Source organism: Siniperca chuatsi, linkage group LG8, assembly GCF_020085105.1.
Source record: "Siniperca chuatsi isolate FFG_IHB_CAS linkage group LG8, ASM2008510v1, whole genome shotgun sequence".
Lineage (NCBI taxonomy): Eukaryota > Metazoa > Chordata > Actinopteri > Centrarchiformes > Sinipercidae > Siniperca > Siniperca chuatsi.
In genome coordinates this window covers 31311456-31326811 of record NC_058049.1, presented here as the reverse complement: position 1 = coordinate 31326811, position 15356 = coordinate 31311456, and the positions used below count along the sequence as shown (strand labels likewise).

Sequence of the window (15356 nt, the reverse complement as noted above, 5' to 3'; positions counted from 1 at the left end):
TGGGAAAGTGGGCAACTGAAAAGCCCCATGTTCACTGTGTGGCATTTGGTTTGTGGTTATAGGATAAATTGTAATTTTATTTGGGAATATACAGCAGTAAAGCACAATATCAACTGACAGAGCCTTAATGTGGGCCCTGCTTTATTTCTTCAGGCCCTGTCTTGAAGGGGGTCTCTGGGTCCAAATCTAGTTTTGAGCCCTTTATTATCTCAGCTGATATTGCTGTTATATGGTGCATATTGCTAAATTAGTTTGTGTTTAATAACAACTAATATTTAACCAGGAAAATGCCTCGTTGTACATTTCAAGTCAGATCTATTCCAGAGTAAAAACAAAAAACTGTTAGATGTCAAATCAGCAGCAGAGCAGAAGCTGGTGTGTGGACGAGAGCAGGCGGCGGCAGGAGGAAGTGACGAACAGCTGCAGTCACAGTAAGTACAGGAAGTCAGAAACGCTCCCGTCCCGTCAGAGCCGTCAGGTGAAGCCCGACAGCAGCAGACGGAGGGGCGGAACATACCAGCGGGGGCCACGTCTTTCATCATGTTAAGCTTTGCTAGGTAATGTTGATACATATAATGTCATATGACATTGTAGCTATGATGCTGATTAATTTATCTTAGACAATGCAAATGTTACATATTTTGTAAGGGATGAGAGCGGCCTCGGAGAGCCTCCACTATTTTTTGTTTGGATACAAAGTTCAGTCTCTCAACCGATTTATTCAGCCAATTTGAATTTAGTTATGACACTAATTACTTAGAAATAAAAACAATCTTTTTATTCCAGGCTTTTCGAGGGCCCTACCTCCATTGGGGCCCTGGGTAGAAAGTCCCACTTTCCCCCCACTGCCAGAATGTAGGACAGAAAAAGTCGGATGAATTTGTCTTGGAGTATTTTAATTCTGAACGCAGGGTATTTCAGACACCATTGGCTGAAAATGAATGATGGAAAAGTGGCAAGACTTCAGGCTCTCTTCCCAGACGTCAAGGGACATTGTGCTAGTGAAAAATACCATCAGTTTTTAGACGGCTCCTCCTTTCCACCATCCATTCATTCAGGGAATTCATGAATGATTGAAAATGGGCAATCACTGTAGAAAACGTGTCTTGTATATAGCGGAACATGTTGTCTGTCGGTTAACTGATGTTTCGGCTCAGGATATTAAAAACAGGGTGAGCATGAGCGGTTTTATCAGACGTTGAAGAAAGCCTATTGGACGTTGTTCAGTCCCATTCTGTACACACACCTCGGGAACTGTGTGGGAACCGTCACACATTGGACCTCATCGACGATTGTTCAGTGTCTGAAACCTTTTGTGAAATCATAAAAGAGATGACTAAAGACTCCCATGTGACAGTGAACCATCTGTTTACTCTGCACTTTGTTTGTAGATGAGCCGTGCAGGATGAAACGGGGAAATATATACATATATATATATATATATATGTGTGTATATATATATATATATATATATATATATATTATACTCTGCATAAGGCTGCCAGGATACATTTAGTCAGAAACAGAGTTTTTGTACCATGACCCCTACATCAGTTTCAGGCAGACCTTTGCGGCATGCAAGCCTTGGCCAAACATAACGACGGTTTTAATTATCTATGGTCATCGATGTATTTTCCAAATAGGCCTGCATACGAGTGTATGAAAACAGGAGCCGAGGTCATTAGGGCGTTTGACTCCATTTTAAGAGACAGCCAGAACCCAGAAAGTTACTGGCACACCTGCCCCTGGGACTCTTCAGTTCCCTACCGGATGCCTCTCCCGGAGCAGCCTCTCTCCTCCCCTCTCCCTGTGTGTCTACACAGAGTGATTGTCTGCAGGTGTGCTGAAGTCAATCGAGACCTCTTCTTAAGACTCTGCCCAGCCATCTGCACACTGCACAATCGTCAGAGTTCGCTACGCTCCAGCCTCCATCACCTCCTGTTTTGCCTGTTTCTAACTCCGTTCTCCATCTCCTCGCAGACCTGCCAGCCCTGACTTCGGCCTCTGTTCCCTCCGCTGCTCAGATTTCGGCAACTTTGCCTCCCGATCTACTTCACTCCAGTCTCCAGCTCACTTAGCTTTTCTCCGGGAAATCCCCCTGGACCCCTGGACGCTCCCCTGGCTCTGTTCGGCTCCAAACCCCGGCTCCAAACCCCGGCTCTCCCCTGACGTTAAAGCACACCCTCTCGTGTAATATTGCTTAATTCAAGACCAATCTTTTGTCTTCAGACCATTCTCACAAGTTGTAACAATCTCTGAACATTTGTAAAGAACAGACAGTGTGGTGAAAGACTGATTCCATATACAACGTTGATTTCCATTGCATCGTTTTTTATCACATCATCTCGGGAATTCTCCAGGATGGAGTAAGTTTGCACATTAACGCGGGATAAGGGGTGGAGAGTGTTACCCCTCAGTAAGGCCGGCCACCTAAACCTGACCTAAACGCACAGCGGGCGAAATGGTCGCTTTCTTGACAAACAGAGAGGCTGCCGGTATATTTAATCGGGACTTGCCGGTGGGGGCACACATGAGACAGAAGACGTCGTTAGCGTTAGAGTTCAAAAGAAGCCTCTTGCTGAACAATATGTCAGCGTGGAGAGGACCCAACCGGTGAACCTCTTTAGAATTAACCCTCTGTTGGACTGTTGTTAGTCACTGCGGAGTCTATAGAGCCGGCCATGTCTTCGTAAAATAACCCGACGCAGAACTGACTGATATTTTAGTGTGAGTCACAGGCAGTAAAAAAAGTAGATGATACTGACTGCCCGTCTGAAATTCAAATCTCTTTTGAATGGAGAAGAGTAAAAAAATTCAAAGTAGGCCGGTGTGCGGGTCTGAAATCTCCATCAAGGCGCTCCGTTTATGACGCCATTACCTGGATCAAAGCGGAGCGCACCGGTCGCTCACCGTCTTTCCACTGTAACTCTGTTACTGCAGCAGGCGCTCAACGTTGACCTTTAATTTCCCCAAGGAAGGCCTTAACTCGATGAGCAACAGACTGTTTTGTGTTTGCTGAAACACTTTTTGGATCCCGATTGTTGCACTCTACATACAGTAACAATCTTTGCCTTGCGAAGGAAGACAGGTTTTACCATTTTGCTTCATGGAGAAAAGGATAACCGCTGAGTCTCTCTCTCTCCGCTGAAAGTCCACTGCTGCTTCCCTCCGCTGCCGCCCGAAGGAAGAGTTTGGCCGTTGAACCCGCCGACAGCGCGGCCCGGCCACGTCAGTATCTGAGCCCGAGAGGAGTCCGCCGGACAATCCAAACGGACTGACACATTCAGTCGCTGTCAAGAGCGATCTCAAGGAAGAGGCTTGTGTCTGGCAGAGAGAGGTTTCTAACTGTGTGTTATTCCATCCAGGCTTCATTGCTGTGAATTGTGCTTTGCATTAGTGTGGAAAGGAACGGACCGCCGTGTCCTGTTTGGCTGCGCTTTCCTTTGTTCCATTGTGCATCGGTACCACGCCACTGGGCCGTTGTGAGTTTTAGAGACTGTGGAAGCCAGTAACTGCTTCATCAGACCAAAGTCCAGTCACACGGCTGCTGAATGAGAGTCTGCTGCCGGGTTCCTGTGTGATACGGGGACAGCTATTGTCTTACGTGACATTTGAGACTTCTGGTGCCTTACTCTGCGTGCTTTTCTTGCTCTCTCCTCTTCACTAACCAACACACCTTTACACGTACATATACACACTTACACACACATTTCAAAGGGCCCAGTGGTAGAACAACTCGTTACGCTCCACGCCATTTTGGCTCTGCCCCTTTGTTTCAGATTTGCGGGTCTGCCCGCCATTTTGGATCTGTGCGTGATGACCGCCCATGTGGTCACGTCCGCCACCTTCCTCGCACCCCCCCGCTCTAATGTCTCACACACACACACTCGCTTGCTGACTGTTGTATGCTCATTGTGTTTGGATTAGACGATAGTGGTTGTTGGCTGAAGTTATTGATTATTAATCAGTGCTGAGGTTAAATAAACACTATTGTATCTTTTAAAGAGCATCTGCCTGTGGTTAGTGTGTACGTGTTGTAACAGCTGGTTGTGACGGTCAGTGCTGGATCTCACCCTCCACTGTTCACCATTATTAATGTAAGAGGTGGACAGCCACCTTTGAGACTTTTCATATTATCGATAGTCAGAGTATTACTGCTCCGCCACAGGCGCTCAGCTAAGTTATTAACCTGGGCTTTTGGCTTGAGGCTCTGTGCGCGCTCCCATAAAAGAGGGCGTTTGAGCGTCATTTGACTGTTCTTCCACACAAAATGGAGCAGCCCCGTTTCCTAGCAATTACATTTCTATGCGACTAATTTGCAACAGTAAATTCGTTTTGAGGGAAACGTAATCGCCGCCTACTTTTATTGACAGGGACGATGCAGTTTCTAATGTTCAACTCTTATCCCTAGTTAGGCTTTTACATGTAGGCTACAGTGTGATTGGTCTTCCAGAGCGGACAGCCTTTTATGGAGAAAGCTGATTGTCCAAATGTAGGTGTTCATGTGGTATTTTACAATTACCATCACGATGCTCCTCCTTATAATGGAGAGCAGAACAACAGGCCTCTAAAAACTGCTGAAGAGAGGAATGCTTGGCAGAATAAGTCAGTATATTTATTTGACCTCTCAGTGCCTCCTCATTTCTAACATGGCCGCTGCACATTCAGATTTTAACTTCATACTCGAGAAGTGCATTCTGCACCGACACCGTCCCAGAATGAAGGACACGTGGAAATCACAGGTTTTGGCCAAATCAAAGAGAAAGGAATTGTATTGATTGAATATTGTCTGTGATAAATACCAATAGACTAATCAATGTTCTAATCTGTGCCTCTAATCAGCTGCATTACCGGCGGCGTAAAACGGACCAAACATAAAACCACCACCCGAAGTGGTCTGTAGCTGCTGAGCCTTCATCCTTCTGTTGGTGTGTTGATATCACAGATTTTCTGCAGGTTCCCATGGCAACGCGATGTCTGCGACAGGCCGAGTGTAACTGCCCGGCTTCGCTCGAGGCTCAGCAGGTTTAATATGTAACGCTTTCCCTAAGAGAACACCGTCGGGAGCAGAAGCAGCGAGAGGCCGGCGCTCTTCCTCCCCCGGAGCAGGCCGGGTGTTCAGCATCACTTCCCATGGCGATCAGAGCCAGCTTCGTGACACGGACAGCTCTGGCTTTAGGCTCACCAAAGCTCGCTCCGCGGTTAGCACGTTGCCTTCTCATCTGAGTTTTGAAATGATTTTGTTAACAGCTATTTTTCCCCAAATGACTTTCTTTCACCTGTTTTGCTCTTCTTATTTGGTAGGCTTCAGTTTTTTTGAAAGACATGATGCCCAGAGGTTCTCTTTGAATCCTTTGGTGCAGAAGCATCAGGTCCAAACGTACTGCAGGAGCGGACTATCTCTTACAATCTGTTATTGTTTAAGACACAAACAACTGTCCTGCAGGCCGGGCAACCCGGCTTACCTCGGCCTGCCCGGCCTGCACAGCTGGGGGGCACGCTGACGCCGATGCAGGTGTCCTGGATTGTGGACTGTCTGACTGGTCGGCCACTGCGTGGTTGACACTGTGGTGAGCAACACGGGGCCCCTCAGACGATGGTCCCGCCATCCTTTCTGTTCACCCTCTACACCTCGGACCTCAGACACAACTCCAAGTGCTGCCACCTGCCGAAGTTCTCAGACGACTCTGCAAAAATCTGTGTTTTGCTGCCCTCTGTGGTTGAACGTTTCAAACCTGTTTCGCCTCTGACCACCCCCAACAGTGATGTCACGGGCTCCTGGTATCACCTGCACATCAGTGCAGCAAGGTGAGAAGTTAAACCACTGGAGCAAAGACAAGATTGTTAAGTTACTGTAACAAATTGTGATGCAGTGAGTGATCTCCAAACCACGTCCTTTAAATGTATTCTGTGTTGTCAGTAAGTGACTGCAGACAGACATAATGGACAACAGTGTAGATGTAGCTCACAGATGTTCTGCTGTCCTTAACTGCAACTGATTCATTCTGAATACTTTTCACTTAAAATTCAGTCCCCAGTTAAGCAGTTAAACAGGAATGAAGAAATTTAACAGACAGCATTCTTGTTCATGATTTATTGTGACATGTGCAGTATTGACAAAAATAAAATGCAGCATGACAAATTCTTTAATCAATGTTAGGATTCATTTTCCACAATAACTTGGGAAAAAGAAATTAGCCAGAAATAAATACCTGAACCAAACCTGTGGGCCTGAATTGACAAGGCTAGACTGAGAGGGTGCATCAGTTCTATTTTACAAAGAATCGTCCACAGTGACTTAGTGCTTTAAAACAAATAAACTTATGTTGCATCTTAACATCCATCACTTGGTTAACTTCAGTTATCTTAAAGGAATACACCACAGAAAGTCTCTTGTGAGACCTTCAAGCCTACAGTGGGGACTTCTTGATACTCAGAGATTTTCAGTGGAGGGTTCCTTTAAGGGTTGCCAGGTTAAATGAAGCGTGGCAGCCTATGGAGCCTGGGTGGTTCCTAACCCCACAGCATTTGCATAAGCAGACAGCAAACTGACTACCTGCTTGGTTTCCAGTGTGAGTCTGGCTTCAGTCAGCCAGTCCTCCACCACTCTCCTGGCCTCTCCTCTCAACTGGTTCACCAGTTTAGCTGCTAACTCCAGATCCCCATGCTCTAAGCAGTAGCTAGCATATGACAGAAGCTTGAATGGGTCTAAATCCTCACTGCACAGCTGGGCGGGTGGGGCTTCCTGTTTATCCTCAAACAGCAGTGCAGCTTGAAGGTAGGACAAGAAATACTGGTACAAGGAGTTGTGAGATTCGTCAATGAGGGCGACCCGGCGGGCCAGCGATCGTAGGGAGTTGAAGCGGGCGCGGAGAGAGGCCTCGCTGTACACGCCGCGGTGCAGGGATTCTTCTGGAAGAGCCGATGACAGAGCCAAGGCAAAGTCGTTGTCGTGGCAGCTGTCTCGCACGGCCTGAGCAGCGCTCTCTAGAGGCATGGTGGGGAAATCAGCGTCAGCAGTCTTTAAAGTGTAGTTGAGAGCCTCCACAGAGAGCCAGAGCTGGTGAGCTTTACGGGCCTCCTCCTCTGCTACCACATGGCCTGCGTTCAAAAGACAGGAAAGTGTTTACATGACGGGTTTATTACAGCGCGAGATGACATCCTTGAGAACATGTGTAACATCAAGACTGGTTTTGCTGTGACCTCTATGCATCGAAAGGTTTAAGTCTGTTGAAACTCTGACCACACCAAACATCACAGCCGGGTGCGGTGCATCGTACTTTTGGCAACACACGGCTGTATGGTTGAGTTTGCTAGCCGGTTCCATTTGTAAGATTCATTAAGCTCCAACGCTAACAAATCTCTGATCGAATCTTTTACTACTCATTGTCAACTGTCCTCTTCTGTCGCTTTCGCTGCTTAAAATGACAAACATCACAGGTTCTACCAGCTGCCGCTAATTAACGTTACTTCAGTGAGGAACTCGACGACAGGACAAAATGGAGCTCGGCTGCTGCCTGGTGAATGTGCTCTGCGAGCCACTATACTCAGCCAGCTCGGCTCTCTCACAGGGTGAGGACTGGACTGAAACGATCAGCTGATCACGGAACAACTTGAGTTGTCTGAACCTGCCAGTTAAAGGTTCGTAGTAATCATCTAAGCTTATGAACCTCATGGTTCCGCATCAGGACCTGCAGTAAAGAGAGTGTACTTCAGGGTCCACTACATTTAATTAAGGTTCATTGTGAATGTTACTCACCTCATTTTCAGGTTGTACATTTACTTAAGTACAAGTTTGGTTGTCACCAGCTGATAGACTGGCTGCAGTTACTCTTGAAAACCTTTTCACACAGTATAGGTCTGACAGTATCACATGGTCCCAGTCTATATTGTTCATATGGTATTCCTTAGCCTTTTTCTAGAAAGTGCTGTGTGCATGTGTATCTTACTGTCTATGGCCTCCTCCATCCCCTTCAGTCTTGCGTAGGCAGTGTTCATATCCAGAGTGAAGTTATCCAGCTGTTCCTGGCTTAGCTGACGGTAGCGGGTCTCCTGTTCCAGCATCTTGCTGCTCAGGACCTGAACACAACCCACAGCAGAGCTTTGAAGGAATGCTTGCAGCTAGACAGGCTGTCAGAGACATGCCCGCGACAAGCGAGTAGTGGATGCTCCAGGCACCAAGCTCCGTCTGTTCAGCTGTCCTCGCTGTCGGTGTGCGAGGGTTGTTGCTTGCATGATTTCATGAGGCAGTATGTGATCACAGAATAATACTGAAGATTTCCAATAAACTCCCTCTACTTGGTACACAAGACAGTCAACAGACAGCCATACACATAATTCACTTATCTGTGTGCTCTGATATTTAAACTGAATGTGTGTGTAGAATGTCGAGATGTGTGGACACCTGCTCAGCATCAGCTCTCAGCTCCTGCTCCTGGACTTTGAGGACATCTTGGACGTGGTCTGTGTGAGCGGCCGCCTGACGCCGGAGCTGAGTCCTCATCTCTGCCTCCATCACTTCCCTTAACTCCGACAGCTACACACACAAACGTTTAATTAGGGATACTGTAGTGTTGGTACATTGGTAATAAATGGGTGACTGTTTCCAGCCCTACTCATCTCCTGGCCTCGGTAGCCAGCGCACGGCTGTCTGTGAGGAAGCAGGCTGTATGTATGTCAAATGAAGATCAAGGTCAGCAAACCGTGAACCACATTCCCTCCCCTCCGTACCCTCCTCTCCTGCTCCAGCCGGGCCTCCTCCTTGATGTGCTGCAGGGCGGTGCTAACAGCTTTGTCCAGGGCCTTCTGGTCCTCCAGCTTCTGCTGCTCCAACGCTGCATCAATGTGGATCTGCTCTCGGACTCTCTGCTCAGCCAGCTCTCGGTTCAGCTGGTCAATGCGACGGTGTGCGTGGGCGATCAGGGCGTTAAGGTCATCCGCTGACAGTTTACCAGCTCACACACAAAGACACAAAATGATTTTGCAGATGCGTCTCTTATCTAAAGAACTCAATTTCAGGTGTTGATCTTGATCAGGGAGAGCACAAGTGTGTCCCTCTTCCATCCCATATACTAACAGTACAGAGGGTACACTACGTACTAATACTGACAGTACATCATGTTGACAGTTACTATAAAAGGCATCAATGGTCTGCCAAGGGTGGGTGGGTGGGTGCAGGAATTTGGGGGTTTGCAATTATATGCAAATATTTGAAAAATTGTATGCATTTACTAGATAATGGAGATGAGACAGGAAATGAGGGGAGAGAGATGGAGAATGGCATGTGACATAAGTCCGCTGTGTGTGTGTGTGTGTGTGTGTGTGTGTGGTCTTACTGAGCCCCTTCCAGTTGGCCTGGATCTCTGGAGTAAGGCTGCTTACTTCCCTCTGGAACTGTTGTTTGGCTTCATTAACCAGTTCACTGTACTGGGAGACTATCTTAGCTTCAGACTCTGCAGACTGCACACACACACACACACACACACACACACACACAGATCATGTCACACAAGGGAACAATGTGGAAATACACATTCCCATTTGCCAAACACTAATATTTGTATTAGGACCATCCATCTGCAAACGGAGGACACTACACTCCGTGAAGACAGTGAGACAAAGAGAAGCGTGGGTTGAGGAAAGCCCAACAGCAGAGTCATTCCAACTGTAGAAAAGGCCCCGATGTGTGCTTTATCCCAGTAAAGGAAGTGTGGGTTTGTTATAGTAGTCAAGATGTCAGCAGTCAAACCTGCAATAGAATGTGCAAGCCCAGATAAGGTCCTGGTCCTCTTAAAACCGGAGCTCATCCTCAATCCAAATGTTGACTTGCAGTGACCTCGAAAGACATGCTGACTTGTCAAAAAGCATACACACCAAAAGAGGGCAGCAGGAGACCACAAATGAACTGCCATAGTTCAGTTTGAGTGTGTTTTTCATATGAAACATCATTAATCTTTCATCAGAATTAACATGACAGCTTTGGTGCAACTACTGTATTTGCAAACCAGGATCCATTTTGAAAAACGCTGGATCTACACCACATTCTGCATGGCAGCACATACTGGACCTGCCCATCTTGTGCAAACCCTAACCTCTAGAAGATTTCTGAAGGCTTTCTTAGAGGAAGTTAAATCCTCAGCTTCATATTTATCGTACACACGAGAGGGGTATCACTCTGAACAAGCAGATTTCTCAAAATGTAGAGTCATCCTTTTAAAGTGCGTTCATCTGGTTGTTCATAATGTACAAAATAATGTCCTTACCTTAGTGACCACTTTGTCCAAGTCCACCACCATGTTATGGAGATTCTCCTCTGCTGCTAAAACCAGTGGGCGAACAGCAGTGACCTTCAAGCCATTAGCCTTGTCAATCACTGATTTGAGTCCATCCAAGGCCTCACTACAGCGAGAGAGAGATGGGGGAGTTGGGGGGAGGAAGAAGACAGTTTGAGGAGAAAACTGGTGCAAGATCTGAAAGTGAATCGGGGTAATGTTGATGACAGCTCAGCAAGTGTCCAGTAACAAAACAATCCTTTTTGCATCGTGTGTGTGTGTGTGTGTGAATGCGTTTAGACATATATCTTACTTGGCTTTCAACAGAGCACTTCCAGCATCATTCACAGCGCAGGTTCTTTCAGCAAGAGCAGCTTCTAGATCCTTCCACTGGGCTGACTTCTCCTGAGGTGGAACCTGGATTTATAAGAACTGTAATCACTCTACTGCAAAACAATTGCGTTGTCTATTAAAAGTGTCACAGCACAGGTAGTACTGGTAAAATGTTTCGTAGTTAGGTCCAGGGGATTTAATCACCGCTGTACCAGCTACTAACAGGCCTTAACATACGCTGAATGCCTTCAGGTGCCAACAACAAGAGAGGACGCAGGTCTTCCCTGAACCCCAGTGAACTCCACACTGCTGCTGCATGCGTTGCATGCATGCACTGAGCTCAGCGTGGTTTCAGTCCATTTAGATTACAGGTTACATTGATAACATTTTTATGTAGATATCCACAGAGCTTTTAGAAAGGTGCGGAATAAAAGTATCACTTTTCCTAAAAACAATTAGGATTGTGAAATGAACGTTTTGTTTACGTCTGTGTGAGACGTCTGATGTTGGTTCCTGCTTCTAACAAGGCTTGTGAGCCAATAGTATAACGACGTTAGCATCACGTGGTATAGCTGCCAGTTAGTGTGGAAAAAACAGACACTGACATTAGCACATATTAGCGATCTTAGCTTAATCGTCCGAACAACAATAACCCATAAAATTACAGTTCTTCATATTTAAACAAAATAAACAACTGCCGACAGCCGTCGGTAAGGTCCTTACGACCTTAACTAAAGTGTTGTCACCGGTTAGATTGTCAAAATCAGAAAAATAACAGCTTCAGTCCCCGAGGAGCTACGTTAGCATTACTGACAGTTAGCTAACGTTATAGTTCCCTCAAACAATTAACGATATAGCTAATGTATGTATAATATGTTGCTAAATGAATTCATTACTCTGTCACAAAAGATTCATCACTTGACATGACTGAGTCTGAGTCTCACTCCACTCGACAATGAAATATGCAGGTTGTGCAACCAACTGGCACCCACTGGAATGTACTGGAGGGGGGGAGTGCGCCACCTAGTGGCTGGATGTTATCAGAGAGACAGACAGACAGAGTGACAGACAGACAGAGAGAGAGAGAGAGAGAGAGAGAGAGAGAGACAGAGAGAGAGACTGACAGAGACAGAGACTCAGAGACACAAACAGAGAGACAGAGAGAGAGAGACAGAGACACAGAGAGAGACAGAGACACAGACACAGACAGAGACAGAGAGAGAGACAGACAGACAGAGACAGAGACAGACAGAGACAGAGAGAGAGAGAGAGAGAGAGACAGACAGAGCTATGGAACCTTAAACTTAATGAGAAGTTTGGGCATATTCACAACTAATCTGTCATTGTATGAACGATATCAGGGACAGACGGAGGGTGTGTCTTTCTTTCTCTTTCATCCAGTCCGTTTGTGTGTGTGTGGCTGCCAGCTGAGAAACGCTTCATGGACGTGCGTGGTCGGGAGGGCAGCGAGGTTTTCACTGCTGACAGCACCGTCATTCCTAATCACCTGTCCTTCGTTGCTCGCACTGACAGCAGGTGGGGGTGGGGGTGGAGGGGAGGGGGTGAATGTCACATTTTTGATCTTTGCGACTATCAACGGCCTGGTCGTTGAGAATCACTGCTCTGGGGAACACCGTCCCGCACCTCACCTGATGACCATTAAAGCTGTATTGGCAGCGTTTAGCACAGGGTTGTGTGGTGGTGTGTTGGGATGTAGGTGTTTATTTGTGCTTTAGAACGTAGCCACTGTGACACACTCAGAAAATAACGGTTTATTTCTCTGCGACTGGCCACTGCAGCGTGACGTCGGCTTACGTTTCTCCCAAACTTGATTCTGCTTCAACTTGCTGCATTTTTTTTCGCACACCCCCCCAGCCTTAACGCCCTACCCACATTCAAATGAATGGGAGAATTTTCTCAAATTTAAAAAATAAATAAGTTTAATGCGGTAGTGGAGTGCGTGCCTGATTATCATCACAATCGGTTGAGCTTGCCACCTCATTGCTCTAACTTCTCCACTTCAATTCAGGCCATTTTCTCTTCCCTTTCCCTTTCTTTCTGTGATCTGTATTCATCATTCTCTTGCTGCCTGTGTCTTCTCTCCTTCTTTCTGCAGCTCTAACCAAATATTTTCTACTTCAAGAGCTTCCGCCAATCTTCGTGCTGTTACCGGTTTTGCCATATTTTCTCCAAAGTTAATTTCCTCTTGTTTCTGAGCTGTCTAAACTGCATGCAGCTCATATTCTCAATTTCAAACATGGACTCTTCCAAATCAGAAGGCATTATGCTAACGTTACACTCGCTGGCACACAAAACGACCCCAGTCGGCCGGCAGGTTTAAACAAAGAACCTTCTTGCTTTGAGGTGACAGTGCTAACCATTGCATCACCACATGACTCCAAATGACTTCAAACGCTACATCCTTTTTCACAGCTTACTAGCATCCTGCAGCTAATGCGAACTCTACCGATAGTCTGCCATACCCTAAACTCTGTTTGTGAGGGTATTTGGGATGAACAGCAAATCCATTGATAGGGCGCACACTCCTTTATCTAAACCTGGCTAGAGCCCTCTTTTAATTAGCCGAATGCGACTCGGGTGCCTTTCCCAGTCCCAAAGAGAATTCATATGCTAAGCTAAAGCTAAAGCCAATTAGCTGCCTTCGCAAACAAAACAAAACCCCAAACAAACAAAAGCTTGTTTTACTTACGAAAACACACCAATTTAAATACTAATCTAATCCCATTTTTCACACGTGTACCAGCATTACTGTAATCACAACACATCCTCAGAGGCACTGTGTTCTGTACCTCTGCTTCCATAGCCTCCTTCAGTTTGTGTGTGTGCCGTGTGATAGCCTGCAGGGCTGCCTCCTGAGCTCCAATGGCCTGCAGTGCAGCTTTAGCCGAGCTGGCCAGTGAGTCTTCAAGACTGGCTGATACAGCTGAAAAACAGTCAGACAGGAAACAAGAAGAAGTCAACAACGAGAAGTCAAAGTTCTTCACTGTTCTTCTTCTGAAAGCTAATAGGGCTAGCTAGACATTGCTAAAAGTACTACAATCAACTTAAATTCCTCAGTTTCTCATTTTTATCTTGAGAAATGGTGTTTGTTGTCCATGATTTGCCAATGAAGGAAATGTAATGTTGCCAACTGGATAATCACATCAGCCAATACACATGAGCCTCAGATTATAAAGTTATAAAGAACAGATCTCTGCAAGAGAGCAGATAAGTCTGCACACAGAGCTAAACATGTTTTCCCATCATCTCTGTTGAAGTTGTACTATAAAATCACTTACATGATACGATACAAACTGTACAACACCTGTCTAAAATGACAAAAGAAAATACACTAATTCAGGTGGTTGACATGGAAATGATTTCCGTGTGTGTGTGTCGTTGCCAGCCTACATGCTAGGATGTCCTGTTCCTCCTGGTCTTGTTGAGCCAGTCTAGCTGCCACTTCCTCTACTGGACGTTCTTTCAGTGGCTCTGCTGCCGCAGGTGACTCTGCGTCAGGGTGAACTGCTGCTGTCACTGGGGCATCCTTATGGTCATGGCAGTCTTTGCACTCCTCTAGAGAAAACATGCACGACACGATGAAACACACACACTGTGTGGCACCAGGCTAGGTGTTGACATGCGATCAGTGTAGATCTGAAGGGACTTAGGAAGCGTGCTACCAGGTGATGGGTAGCTGATGTGTATAGGCATATAATGTACTTGGATGTAGCCTACCACGCGGTCTACATCTAGCGCATCATTACTGATGATTGTATACCACGGTGGTTAGGCTGCACGGTGGATTTATCGCCTTCTTCAGCCACCCACATGTTGAAAGCAGCCACGAGTGAAGTCTAGTGAAGCTTTTATTGATTTTTTAAAATTATATATATATATATATATATATATATATATATAATATATATATATATATATATATATATATATATATATATATATATATATATATATATATATTATATACACACACACACACATTACATACATACTACATACTTTTAATAATGTTATTTTATTTACACTAGCCTACTTATGAATTTTGCCACACGATTGTCTACTATAAGTTTCTTATGTTGTAATGAGAGCCTACAGGCTAGCATACTGATGCTGCTAGAAGACTGGGCATCTCTTTGGCTGCTAATTAAAGCTGCAAACTGAAAATCATACACTTCCTTTCTTGACAATATAACAATAATACATATAGTAAGAAAACAATCAGAGACAGCCTTTACGCCCAAATTCTTTGAGCTCACAGAGCCTGTCACTAGGTCAGTGTCAATTGTGATGAGATAACAAATTTAATCGTAGAAAAGGTTTCAGTCGTAGTCATCTGGACACTGTTTTCAGAATCATTGATTCTGAAAACAGTGTCCAGATGACTACGACTGAAACCTTTTCTACGATAGAACACTCCTGGACGAATGAGGGACTACACCGTCTTATTTTGAATAACAAATTTAAGTATTGATACTACAGATACAAACATGTATCCTTGTAGACTGATGTAAATGGGGTGAATTTCTGCCTTTATTTCAAAGTGGTGGACAGGTGCAGGTGATGCTGTTACCTTTGGCTGCTGCTGCCTCTGTGTCACATGGAGCAGGGACTGATGGGACCTCACTGATGGCTGAGATGATATGAGTCGCCTCTGCTGAAGCCTCTGGATGGGACACAAACACAGAAAGACGCAGGCAGTTTGTGTGGTTGCATGTATGAGCGTGTGTGCGC

The 15356-nt window shown here is 45.7% G+C and overlaps 1 protein-coding gene and 1 long non-coding RNA gene across 2 annotated transcripts in view; one reads left to right on the top strand and one right to left on the bottom strand.

Annotated features, from left to right (window-relative positions):
* Positions 1-251: 251 nt before the first annotated feature.
* LOC122880802 overlaps positions 252-15356 on the top strand; it is a 20873-nt gene continuing 5768 nt past the window's right edge. The window contains exon 1 of the long non-coding RNA XR_006379040.1: positions 252-5808. This is a non-coding gene — a long non-coding RNA (uncharacterized LOC122880802). The remainder of the gene's footprint in view (positions 5809-15356) is intronic.
* Positions 6080-15356, bottom strand: part of immt (inner membrane protein, mitochondrial (mitofilin)) — an 18171-nt gene continuing 8894 nt past the window's right edge. The window contains exons 5-14 of the mRNA XM_044206267.1: positions 15196-15288; positions 14016-14180; positions 13415-13548; positions 10585-10688; positions 10263-10398; positions 9336-9465; positions 8731-8954; positions 8405-8536; positions 7950-8079; positions 6080-7101 (exon numbers count right to left, since the gene is read on the bottom strand). Coding sequence (XP_044062202.1) covers positions 6494-7101; positions 7950-8079; positions 8405-8536; positions 8731-8954; positions 9336-9465; positions 10263-10398; positions 10585-10688; positions 13415-13548; positions 14016-14180; positions 15196-15288 — 1856 coding nt within the window. The 3' untranslated portion in view covers positions 6080-6493. The remainder of the gene's footprint in view (positions 7102-7949; positions 8080-8404; positions 8537-8730; positions 8955-9335; positions 9466-10262; positions 10399-10584; positions 10689-13414; positions 13549-14015; positions 14181-15195; positions 15289-15356) is intronic.